Source organism: Agelaius phoeniceus, chromosome 6 (genome assembly GCF_051311805.1).
Source record: "Agelaius phoeniceus isolate bAgePho1 chromosome 6, bAgePho1.hap1, whole genome shotgun sequence".
Classification (NCBI taxonomy): domain Eukaryota; kingdom Metazoa; phylum Chordata; class Aves; order Passeriformes; family Icteridae; genus Agelaius; species Agelaius phoeniceus.
The window spans coordinates 42,973,610-42,986,218 of NC_135270.1; the positions used below are offsets into that span (position 1 = coordinate 42,973,610).

Sequence of the window (12,609 nt, forward strand, 5' to 3'; positions counted from 1 at the left end):
AGGAGAACATCTGCATTACAAATACATGTTTTGCAGTTGGTTAAATTAGATGGGCTGGGTGGTGGGGTGGTGGTGCCTGGAGAGAATCCCAGTCAATCATTTGAGAAAGCTCCAGCTGAACTGAACTGGATGAGGTACTGGTACGAGAGCTTTAGAGCAATCCATCCATGTTTCTAGAAAGCTGAACCAGTCTATTTTTTTTTTTTTTTAACTCTGGGATTTTGATATGTAGTTTTATGGTAGAAGCCCTGTATGGAGCAATGTCTACAGCTCTGCCTTTGATAGGGGTTGGCTGTGGGGAATAGAAATGCTCTGATTCATGTATTAATGTATTTATGTAGATTAGTAAAGTTTGTAGATAAAAATGGTTTTGAGCATATTCCGTGAAGAAACAATGATTGCTATGCTGTAGTGCTTGCTGCAGTTCTAACACAAGACTTTAATTCTACCCCTTAGAGGAGAATATCACCTTCTGCAGGCAAGACCCTGAACAAATAGAGAATGCTAAATTTAACTCTTTTCCTCAGCTGAAATTTCAATTTCCTTTGACATCTTCAGAGATGATAGAAAAATATAACTTTTTTCTTCACTTCTTTCCCCTCCTACTGGCTTTCATTGTGCCTCTATCTTCTAACTTTTCCTGCATTTGAATGGCACTTGCAATGGAGTTTGGTCTGTTCCTTTCTTCATTTGCATTGGTTATGTCAGCAGAGCTCTACCAACACTGGTTGTTATTAAGTACTGGAAAAATATAAAATCAAAAAATGGAACAAATCTAATTTAGAAAAGACCTATTAGGAAATTCACTTTATACAGTTGTTTGTCTTTAAACTGATATCAAATGAAATGAAATTCCTCTCTAAATAAGCAACAGCAAGAGTACCAGAAATTAGAACTCTAGTTGCTCTAGTCATTACTGCTAGTCCTGGGACGGCTGGACCTCAGTGCACTGAAGGAGATGTTAAAAACAAAGGCTTTGCTAGCTTATAATCACAAAGGGGCTCTGTCCTAACATGCTTAACCTTGGCAATTATGTGTCCATGGGTATAGCTGTCAGCAGTTGCAGTGAATACCATATCTTTCTTTGCTGTTCATATTTGCCTGGTAGGGTTTCTGGGTGCAGTTAAATGCTGCCTTTTTCCCCAGTTACATACCTTTCTGTGGCAAGTGCTATGGATTCTGTAAACACAGTGCTCTGTGGTAGATGTGAGGACTCTTCAGAGGTGTAACTTCTCATTTTTTGCACTTGTTTGCTGATTGCTTGCAGAGGCCTCTATCTTGAGCTATGATGGCAGCATGTACATGAAGATCATCATGCCGATGGTCATGCACACAGAAGCAGAGGATGTGTCCTTCCGTTTCATGTCCCAGCGTGCCTACGGGCTGTTGATGGCGACCACGTCCCGGGACTCTGCTGACACTCTGCGCCTGGAGCTGGATGGAGGCCGGGTCAAACTCATGGTCAATTTAGGTATCGTATAAACACCTCCCACTGCCCTCCTCACTATTAATTTGGGCTTGTGATTAGTGTTTTTTAAAAAATGATTTAATTTATTTTCTGTTGGTTTGATTGGATTGGACTGATTTCTAAAATAACTGCTGAAACTTTTATAATTATATTCTCTTGCGGAGAGAAATTCTCCTCTGCATTGCTGCATGAAGATTTGCTGTCAGTTCTTCGTTATGGACAGTGTTGTTTTTTTAAGTCTTCAAGTTTTTAAGTTTCCTTTCTTGGTCTGGGACTGGTGAGCTCTGTGTGAAACATGCTACTTGGTCCATCTTTTGATCAGTTACATCCCTCATTCATCCAGCATCGCTCAAAACAGTCAAAGGCAAACATGGAAAGGAAGCAAAATGGATATGGTGGCAGGCAGGAGTCCTGTGAACCTCCTGCCCTTTGCACAATTTAGCAGCATTTGATACACCTTGCCATATTTTATATATCCAATAAAAAAGGCTGGTCTTTTTGCTGTGTCTTTATAAAAAAGAAATTAACAATAATAAAAGTGCATCCCCACATCCCAAAGGGCTGTGTTCTGTTTCCTTAGAGTTACGCTTTCACAGAAAATAATTAAAAAGACAATTAGAAACAAGTCCAACAATAACAACAATACAAGAACAATTGGGAATGAATGTGCTATTAGATTAGCCTCAATTACTTTTCTTGCCAGTCTTTATGTATTCTACAGAATGACAATTTTTTAAAGAATGTAAATACATGAGTTGAAGCTTTCTTTCACTTTCCAGTGATCCAGCTTGTTGCTTCATGTGAATTCAGGAATATAAACAAACAGAGATTCTGACTCAAAGAGGCAAAACTAACATAATAGTGCATAATCTTATACCTCTTAATGTGTAGGTTATTTTATATGAAGGTTCATGTATGGTCTGTGAAAACTTCTGTCAGCTTTTAAAGTTCTAAGGTCCGCTAGAACAAGTTTCACATTTTTTTAGCTAATAGTATCACCATATTCAGAGCCCTGCTGTGGCTACCAGGAGCAAACCATGTAGCAGCTTTATTTGTAAAATGTGTTGTCCTCTGGAACTAGCTTTCTTTTTAAATTTGCATCTAGTGGTTTTTTTTTTTTGGCTTTGAAATTGTGACCCAGACCCTATTACTTACTTTTTGAATAAGAAAGTGAAGAAGATGCATCAAACAAGTAGATATTTCTTAAAAGAAAAGTGTCCATCTAAAAGTCAATAGAATCTATTGCCTTCTAGTAAGTAAAAGCTAAACACCAACAAAAAAAACCCCTATATATTTGCATATTTGCTTTACTTAGCTTGACTGAAGAAGCATAAAACACTATTGAGTCCGTAGCTGCATAAGAGCACTTGCTGTGCTATCCAGATTGGCCTATAGGACGGATGGAATAGATGAACCTCAGCTGTGTCAGTAACTCCTCAAATAAAGAGAAACAGCCCTCTGATGATAGCCATCTCTGCCTATATTAACTCTAAGTGAAGGAAAATTTCATAGATTTGCAGGGTTTCTCTGGAGAGCAGCTCAGAAAAACTGCTGTTGAGCCTCCTTACATGTGCAATGAGAATCTTCTACAAAACCCCAGAGCATTTGTCTATCTATATGTGTTTCCATTTTCTTCTTACCTAATTAGTTGCTAATAATCAAGAAAAATAAGATTATACTTCCCCTGTTTAATTTCTTGAGAATTCTGGCTAGTTTTTGGGTTTTTTTCCTCAGAAAATAAAATTAATAACTGAAAGATTGGTAGTGGCATGCTTCTGTTGGGCAAGTGATGGGGCAGCTGAGCATCTGCCCAATTCTACAGTATCCTCTTGTAGCCCAGAGCCAATTCCTTTACTTTTCAAGCCCTAGTTCCTCTGCTTGTTGAAAGGAGAATTCTTTGCACCCTGTGAGGGATGTGCTAGTATTTTAGTAAGGGCTGCTTTTATCAGCTTTGATATTCCCACATGAGAAGTACTACAGCATGAAAAGTGCCAGACTTCATAAAAAACTGTCACTTATTCTTCTGAGAAAGATGCCACTTGTTTGATTCTGTTATATCTTCTTAAAAATGAATGAGAATGCTCATTTTGGGTGTTTGCAGCCTCCTAGACTCGGACCCCAAATAGTGGATATGAGGAGGGGATATTTATATCACCCTGAATATACTTATTTTTTAAAGCTTACTTTTTCCTTTCCAATTTTCATTATATCATGCTGGGAGAAGGCAGTTTCCCTCAGGGCCTGTCAATATTGTAAGCCTGATTGGCATTGGTCACTTTTGGCACTCACTGGGATTTGTTATGCCACCACTTAGCCTAGAGGTGGACTGTTCAACTCTGTCTGGCTCCTAAAATATGTGGCTAAAGATTTGACAGATGGTCTACCCATGTTGGGAAAAGATGTGCTGTTGACAGCCTAATGCAGGAACAACATCTTTAAACAAACCCCTGTGTAAACTAAAGGCTGATTCTGTGTAGTAGCAGGGACTGAAGCAATGTGTATGCCACATTTTGCCAGCTTTTCAGCTGTAAATTTTTGTGAGGTTGAATCTTCCCTGAAGTGACTATAGGCTGGATCAATGGAAACCTGTCAGCACTCTCATATGTCTAACTCAACAGAGGGGTAGTTTAGAGTTTTGGAACCCCGATTGAGCTTCACCTCTCCTTTATTCAGATTTATAAAACTGTCAGAAAATGTCCTTGAAACAGGACTTTTCTTCTACCAAAACAGCAGTTACCTTGCTGCTGAAGAAGAGAATTTGAGGAAGAATCACCTTACCAGAGCCATTCATTTCCAGTTGTTTACTCTAAGTCACAATAACTCTATATGGAGACTGCTCATAGCCCAAATGTCACAAACAAGAACTAAATCTTTACATGACCTTGCCAAAATCTCCTTACCAGTGAGAAATAGTCATCAACACCACCTCTGAAGATCTGAGTGTGCTTGGTGCTGACTAGCTGCGTGTCAGTATCAAGCATTTAACCCATGATAGATGTGTGTGAAAAAGGACTGTTTTGAGGGGTGCATTATTTAATTGTGCTTTTCTTATGTCATTTAATACTACTACTAAGAGCTGTCTCTTTCTTCTCTTCTGTGATCTATTCCATTTGATTACTTCTTATCATTTGTGTCTTTATTAAGGTCTTCCCTACGTTTTTTTTTCTTTTTCTTTTCTTTTCCTTTTTTTTTTTTTTTTTTGGTTGACTCTTCTGTGTGTTTCAGTTGTAAAGCTTTCCCATACACATCAGCCATGGTAAATCAAAAGATGGTATTCGACCCTTCAAAGGCCTGAAGCCTGCGGCCCGCACGGCAAACAGCCCTGAGAACAGAGCATACGGAGCAGCCTGAAGGGGCTGGCATATCCCTCTCACCCCTCAAACCAGGGTCCAAACCAGCCAGGAGAGAGAGATACAGTGGGCAGGGGTGGGCATGGGCAGCTGGGAGCTTGGTCTGGAACGTGGGAGGGAAAGGAAGAGCAGCAATGAATCATTCTCAAAGGAAGGGGGCAAGGAAGTGGCTTCAGACCTTTCCAGTGGGGGTGCCTGAGGCACTGAAAATCTTTATGTTGGCAGTAGTCAACATGAGTTGACTCAGCAGTTTGAGTTTTTGTTGTGTGAAGAATAGAAATCCAAATGTGATACACATCTCTGTTGAGAAGGATTTTGAAGAAATGGGTCTGGAGTGGAAGGAGAGAGAGAGAGAGATATTAGGCAAATCATAGCTTGGAACATGCTTGGGAATATTTTTTGATGCCAAAATGATGTGCAGAAAGGGAAAGAAATGGCTGGTCTGATAGGGAGATCCACGTTCACATTTTTCCTCCTATTTATAAGTGGCTGGGTTATAATGTTGTACTGACTTTCATTAAAGACTATTTCAGGCTTTTTTTTTCTTCCTGGCCTGGCATATCTTCAGGTCACTGGTGACAAGGACAAGTATTTCCTGCCTCCTCTCATTTAAGGAGGTGTAATCTTTTCTCTCACCTATCTTTTCCTAAGATAAATCCTGAAGGGTGCCAGAGCCACATTTGCCCATCCAAAAGGGAAAGTTTCTTTTGTCATTTCTACATAAAAATAGTGCAAATAGGAGATAGGCAAGGAGCCTCAATATAATGTAGGGTAAGTGTGCACAGGACTTTATCTGGTTTTCCCATAGGAATTAAGGAAATAACTCAGGGTGAGCTTAGAAAAAGTTGGGCCCTGATTATCTTTTCTGTCCTATTCTTGCCCTAAAGTACTCTTCCAGAACCACATATGGCTGGCTGCTCATCCAAAGCAAAAACCATTTTGTCCTCACACAGTAAAGGTAACTTTCTTTTTTTATTCAAGGATTAAACAGCCTGAAGCCTTAGCAGCATCAAATAAATATTACTATTTTCAGACAAAAAGATAAAAATGGTAAGAAACACAGGCCTAAATTTCAGATCTCTTTGCTGCTAAAGATACCTCCATTCAAACAATGGATCCTTTGTGTTAGCAACTGCAGTCAAGTTATTTAACCTTTTTAAAGGAGAGGGTCTCTGGCCCATTTTTCAGGTGATATGCTCTGGAAAACCTTTCATCTGACCACTAACAAAGAAACTTCTGGTGTAAATTAGACAATTAATGAAAATTAAGTAACTGCAGGAGGTCTTCCCAGCTAATCCTGCTCCCCATGCAGTAACAGACTCTATTTTCACTTCCCTACTATCAACCACATTCCTCATCCAATTGCTGAACTGGCAGGGTTACTGGATTTAGTACAGCTGTTCAGGCATACTCATCTCCAAAACTTATCTCAGAAGTAAATACTGATCACAGGGCTGAGTGCCCCAGATGATTACCAGAAGTCTTATTGCCCTGGTTCTGTGCAGGAGGAATCCAAAGAAGTTTAAAAAAATTATTCCTGAATTAGCCAGATGCTGCTGTTCTAAGCACAAACACCAAACTACGCCTGCCTGGCACCCTTCAGGATTTTCACTTCCAGGAAAAACCTCCGCCTTGGATTTGTACTGTTTTACTGGTTTAGAGGAACATAAGGGTTTTCTTCCTTTTCAAAAACTCATTTAAGAGGGAGAGAACAACTTCATGTGTTAATGGTTGGAAAATTTTTGGACTGCTTTGGGCAAGGCTCAAAATTAAGGCAACAGAAAACCCCTATGCACGCTCTTGGATGGTGGTGCTGGGGTAACAGTGCAAGCAGATACCTTTTCTTAGCTGCCCTGCAGGATCCATACCGACCCAGTTAGATGAAACCTGCATGGGGAGCTGCTTCCTTTGGAGTGCACCTGGGTGTTTCTGTCTGGCTCCCAATTGCATGGCATTGCAGATTTTGTGCTCACAGTCTGGAGATGTAGTAGTGCCATGTCAGGGCAGCCCTCTCAGTGGCCTGGACTCTCATCCTTTGAAATAAGAATCTTGCAGCTAAGATAAGGGCTACATTGGTTTTTAGTTTGAAATATCTATCCCTTCATCTGGAAGAGTGTTTCAGCCTGAGGGCAAGCCCTAGGACAAATAGGTTTTTGGTATCACTAAAAAAATACCAAAACAAAACTCTGCAGACATCAATAGCTCAAGAGGGATTTTAGTCTCTTTGATGAATGTTGCTGAGGACCAGCCATGTATGTTTCCCTTTCCAGCATACTTGCTCTTTAGTCTGTAAGAAATTCCCATGTTCCAGCTATAGCAACTCCCTTGACCTCACTTGCCTGTGGTGAGACTTGGGTGATTCTCTTGCTGTCACTCTCCATCAGGTCAGAGAGGGAAGTTCCCCTGCATGTACTTCAGAGCTCCCTTTACCCCACCCAACTCCTGTAAGGGATATGGCCACCACTGTATGGTGATCCTAGCAGTTGCTCCAGGGCTGTTTGCTCCCACTTTTCTGTTGCGGTTGACGACACATGACAAACCTAATCGCACAAAACCAAACCCAGATTTTCTCAGAAGTTCTGCTTGAAAACAGACTCTCTCTGGCTATGTTACTCGTGATTGGTATGTCCCTGCTCATTACAACTCTTTATTTATTATTTATAGACTTTTGTTCTTTCCCCTCCTTCATTTTTTAAGAACTGAGTTTACCTGCTGAAATAATTTTACTACATCTGTCTGAGCAAACATAAAATTGGTCCAGTTAAGAAGCAAACTGCATTATATTTCTCTGCCATTCTATATAATCTCCCTTGATGGGCCATATCTCTGTAATAAATACAACCATTCCTGTTGATCAAAGCTCTAGTTGTCCAGACAACATGTCCACTGCATGGTGTTATTACTTACAGCCTTCATTTCCTGCAAGAAGGCCAGCATTGCCCAAGACATATAATAGCACTGATATGAAAGCTCTCGCCCATGTTAGACACCACAGCAGTGGATGTTCACAAGGCTGTAAATAGGCATTTATAAATGAAAGATCCTCTTATGGATCACATCCTGAGATATGCTGAGCATTAGTGTGTTAAAAGAGAGAAGCAATGCTCAGAAGCCCTCTAGCTCAGGCTCTCCTACCTCAACTTGCTTTCATTGTGGAGACTCCTCCGTTACCATTTATTAGATTCCACAAGCATAACTCTATTTTTCTCTCCTTGTACCTCTTTTTATCCCTCCATTGCCTGTGACCTCTGAATGAAGCAGGGCAGCAAAGGTTCCCAGATCTGCCACTTCACTGCCCGTTTCATCTTCTCCCTGAACGTTATGAACACCCCATTCAGCCTTGGCGTTCAGGGAGCAAGATGAGCCTGGGCTCTGAGGAGCTGGCAGGGCTGGGGACCTTTGAAAGACTTCCCCATTCTCCCTGCCAAGCCCAACAAAAAGTACTCCCAACCTCCAGAAGTAGCTGAAATCTGGGCTGGGCGTTCGTGCGGTTAGCTGTTTGCAAGTGGCCATTTTATGGTAGGACACAACTGGGCAGTATGTTAACCCTTTCCTCACCTGAGCAGACAGCGTCAAATGTGTCTGTGCACATATTAAAAAGTGTTTTGGGATGGCTTTGGGGGAATTAGAAGAGGGTCTGTCTTTGGGAGAGCTGGAAAGGGTTAAATATTGCACCAAAAAATCTCATAGGCTGATTTTACAGGTATTCTCTGTTGACAGATGGTGTATTTATGCAATAACAATACAAATTAATTTAAAAGAAACCAAGTGTAAAGGTTCACTTTGAGCTTCAAGCTTCTTAGAGAAATTGCTAAAGGTCTCTAAAAAGCAAAATGACACTTGAGTATGACTTGTGTCTTGAGGGAGACTTTAATGCCTTAATTATAACTTTTTTAATTGTAATTCATATCAAGTCATGGTCTGGAGTGGAAGATTCTCTTAGATTTGTAGGTTTCAATAAAAAGAAAAGAACTTTCTAGCAACACGTGGCTATGTATGTATATTGGTATATTTCTCTATACATATATGTATATATATATGTGTATATATATATATATTTATGTAACAGATATTTACATAGAATATACTGTACATATACACCCACTCCTGAACTTGTACAGACTGTGTATAAGTATAAAATGGCCACATCTCTTTGCGTGTGTCTGTCCCCGGAAGGGTGGACTGATTGTTTTTGGATGTCTGCAGCTGTTACCTTGAAGGATGCAATTTCATCTTTCATTTATTTTTCCCCATCTAGACTGTATCAGGATAAACTGTAACGCCAGTAAGTTTTCCCTCAAGTTTCATTTTGTTCTCTTTCTATATATATTTAAAATAACTTTATTTTCTTTGCTGTTTTATAAGCTGTTTTTCTTTTATTTTTTTCTTTTTTTTCTTTTCTTTAAAAGATCTTTTGAATTGGGTAGGATATGAATCTGGAGAGGGAGGAGGGAAGACTTTAGGGTGATTGTATGTGGAAAATTTTGTATTAGGTTTCTCCAAGGAGGAGATGAGCTGTTATTTCATAGCTTTGCAGAAGAGCACCTCAGGAACCTGATGAGCTGATATTATATTTCACTGGTAACCTATTGTCTTTATGAAAACTTTAAGGAACTACGTAAGAATAACAACAGGTACTGTATGCACTTCTCCACTACAAAAAAGCAGGCATATTTAAAAACAGAGAAAACAAGCTTCAAACTCTTGCTTTATTACAGACTGGTGACAACTTAACAGGATATTTATTCAAATTTACTTTTTTATTTGGGTATAGAATAAAGAAAACTAGATTTTACATTTAGAGTATATTATATATACTTAACATATATATGTATATATATGGCATTTGCAATTCTTAGGTTTCTGTAAGAAATTCCATCTGAACCTCTGGGTCACCTAAAATTCCTTTCATTGTATAGAAGTAGGGAGGAAGGATTATAAAATTTCTGTGAAAAATAATAGTGAAAGATCATATCCATTTCTAGACTGACTGAGCAAACCAAATCTTTTCTGTTCTACTTCAAAGAGCTGATCAAACTTGATGTAGGCCTCAAAGTAAAAAGCACTCCCCAAACACTGTAGCTGTTTAGCTCTCAAGTGTGCTTTGAGCTTATCTTAACTTGTTACCAGCTTCCTGAATGTCCTCTGTGTTAGATTTTATGTAGAAGTATTTATGAAGGGCAAATGCCAGCTGATTGAGACCCTACTTTGCATGAAAGTGTGAGCAATTAGTTTTTTGGACTTGGGAAGTGGTCCCTGGGAGCCTGTAGCTGGAGAGAAGCCCTGATATGCCATAGAAGCTTGTTCATGATAATTTACTTTATTTCAACTATTAAATTGTTATCTCAGCCCGTGTGTTTTACCATTTTCTGATTTTTCTCCTCATCCCACTGATGGGAGGAGGGGTGTAAACAAGCAGCTGCACGGTGCTTAGTTATTGTATGGGATTAAACTGCTACAAGTGGGATTAGTCAGTGTATGACTCAAATCTTGAAAGGTCTTGTTGAATTCCTTTTGCTCTTCGAAGTTTTCACACTAAATTTCAAGATAGAATGTGCAATAGCAAGAAGTGTCTTGAATATTGTAGCTGAGATAGCCAGATTTTACACAGCAGTGGTGAGGACATTTACATAAAAATAGGATCTTTTACTTCATAAGAGTTCATATGCTCTTGCTGCTTAGCCATCTGTAACTCCATCAAAACACTTGCCCATAGGTCTTCTTTATGTTTGTTATTTGAGGATCCATTTCCTCTGGTACTGGACAACAATCTAATGTTGTCACCATCAACTTTTGATGACAGCTGCCTGTTAAAGTTTAGCTATGGAAGACTATCTTCAGGTAGGAAATCAGCTTTAGTAGCAAGTAGCAGTCGTCTGGTTTTTATGCAAATAAATAGCTAGCACTAATTGGAAGAAACATAAAAAAAAAAAACAACAAGGAAAAAAAGAGAGGAAAAAGAGAATCATATAATGAAAGCAGTGGAAAGACAGTTAGAATTACATGTTTTTGTTAGTTTCCCCATAAGCATCAAAACATCTTGAATCATTTTGCTACCATGCATTTTTAATAGTTGAGCCTGTTGCATTTTTAAATACAGTCTTCCCCTGAAGGTTTAGATTTATTTCTTTATTTAAAACACATTGGATCTTCCTAATTTATTTTTTATGATGCTTTGCTGAAAACAAATGTCTCTACTCTTAGTCCCTCCAATATGTTGGTTTTTTTGCTGCCTATTGCAATAACTCAGGTCATCTGTCCTGTTTCCTAGAAGGGAACCTGCTGGGGATTGGTGAAAACTGTACCCTTGAATGAATAAAATATGGTTAGGCAGAAGCAGACCAAATATCACTGTAAGCATTCCTGCAGGCACACTGACATTTACTTGTGCAGAGGGAGTTATCCACATACAGATATGTCTGCCAGGGTCTGTTGAAATGAGCAGAAGTGTTTTAAAGTAACTTGACAAATGGGCTTCCCAGCAGTTGAAGAGTTTCAGGTCAAGCAGTCACCACTGGTACCTGAATAGAAGGGACCCAGTGCATGGTTTTAAAGGTAAACAGAGCTGTACTTTTTGGGTTTTGTGGAACATGCAGCTTAAGAGCCCGCTATTTCAAACCTTGAAGCTGATACTGCTTGAGAGGAGTCTTGCATATTGTCCCAGGTAAGCCTTTATACTTGCTCTTAATTTTCATTGAAAAGATTGAGGGCTTTTTCTCTTATGTATCTTTGGGCTATTTTATATCTGGTGCAAAATATTGTTTTCCATAGTTTCATCTTACCTTCTCTCTGTGTTTCATAATTGTTGTATTTCAGCTTTTTACTGTCTCTCCACTTATTTTAATACTCATCTCACCCTTTCCTTTCACTCTTGAAGATACCTAAACTGAGCTTTTCTGTTTCTGCACATTTAGAAGACCCAACAACACTTCTGCTCACACATATGGAGCTGTATAGTAATTCTCTTTTCCTTTGAGTGAGAAATCAGCACAACCAAAAGAAGGACGAGGATCTCCAAATAAACTCTGTGAATAAACTGCATTGAATGATTCCTCAACATAATGCAGACATAATAGATAGCATAATTTTGTTGGTTGGATTCATGGGGAGAATAGGTATATAAATATAAGTCTCTTGGATTTTTGGCTACACGTATTTCATTTATTTAAAATAGGATTTACTAGGAAAATGGTCCCTCTCCTGTAAACTGTTTATTGAAATGCGTTGTTCACTTTGAAGAAAGTTGAAATTGTGATAATTTTATAGTTTGTGTCATGTCTGGTGCTCTGATTTTCCTTCATTTTTTCAAAGGTATCTATTCCTTAATTTCCTTATTCTATATCCAGTGACCCCACTTCATATCAGATTAGATGTGGAGAGTTTTCAGCATTCTACTCAGTATTAAGTGTGGAGGGCATAGCTGTGTGTGCGCTATAGATTTGTTAGATTTTGGAGGTGTTCTCACTCTGTATTCTTTTTTGGATACTAGTCTTGGTCTAGTCCTCTCTCCTCACAAGCCTTTTATGTGGTGTGTCATTATTCAGTCACATACTTTGACACTAATACTGTGAGAGATCTGCCAAAAGTAGCTCCTTGGGATAGTGAACACCTCTGTCTTATTGCTTGTTATTTCATAATAAGGCGTTTTCTTCTCACTAAAGCTTGCCAGACAAGCCATCATCTATTTTCATGTCACTTTTGATGCCTCAAAAATTCCATATCTTCTTCTCTTACCTGCTGCTAAAAGCGTAAATAGAAGGGGATAAAAAAATCAGTCTAATCACTACTACA

The 12,609-nt window shown here is 39.1% G+C and overlaps 1 protein-coding gene across 15 annotated transcripts in view; it reads left to right on the forward strand.

The window, feature by feature from the left end:
- The window catches only part of NRXN3 (neurexin 3), an 868,815-nt gene that overhangs the window by 240,306 nt on the left and 615,900 nt on the right, over nucleotides 1–12,609 (forward strand). For 13 of the 15 annotated variants that reach the window (XM_077180570.1, XM_077180572.1, XM_077180566.1 and 10 more), the window contains 2 exons: nucleotides 1,268–1,471; nucleotides 9,077–9,103. In XM_077180570.1, the coding sequence (XP_077036685.1) occupies nucleotides 1,268–1,471; nucleotides 9,077–9,103 (231 nt within the window). The remainder of the gene's footprint in view (nucleotides 1–1,267; nucleotides 1,472–9,076; nucleotides 9,104–12,609) is intronic. The other 2 variants (XM_077180567.1, XM_077180577.1) reach the window with 1 other exon arrangement.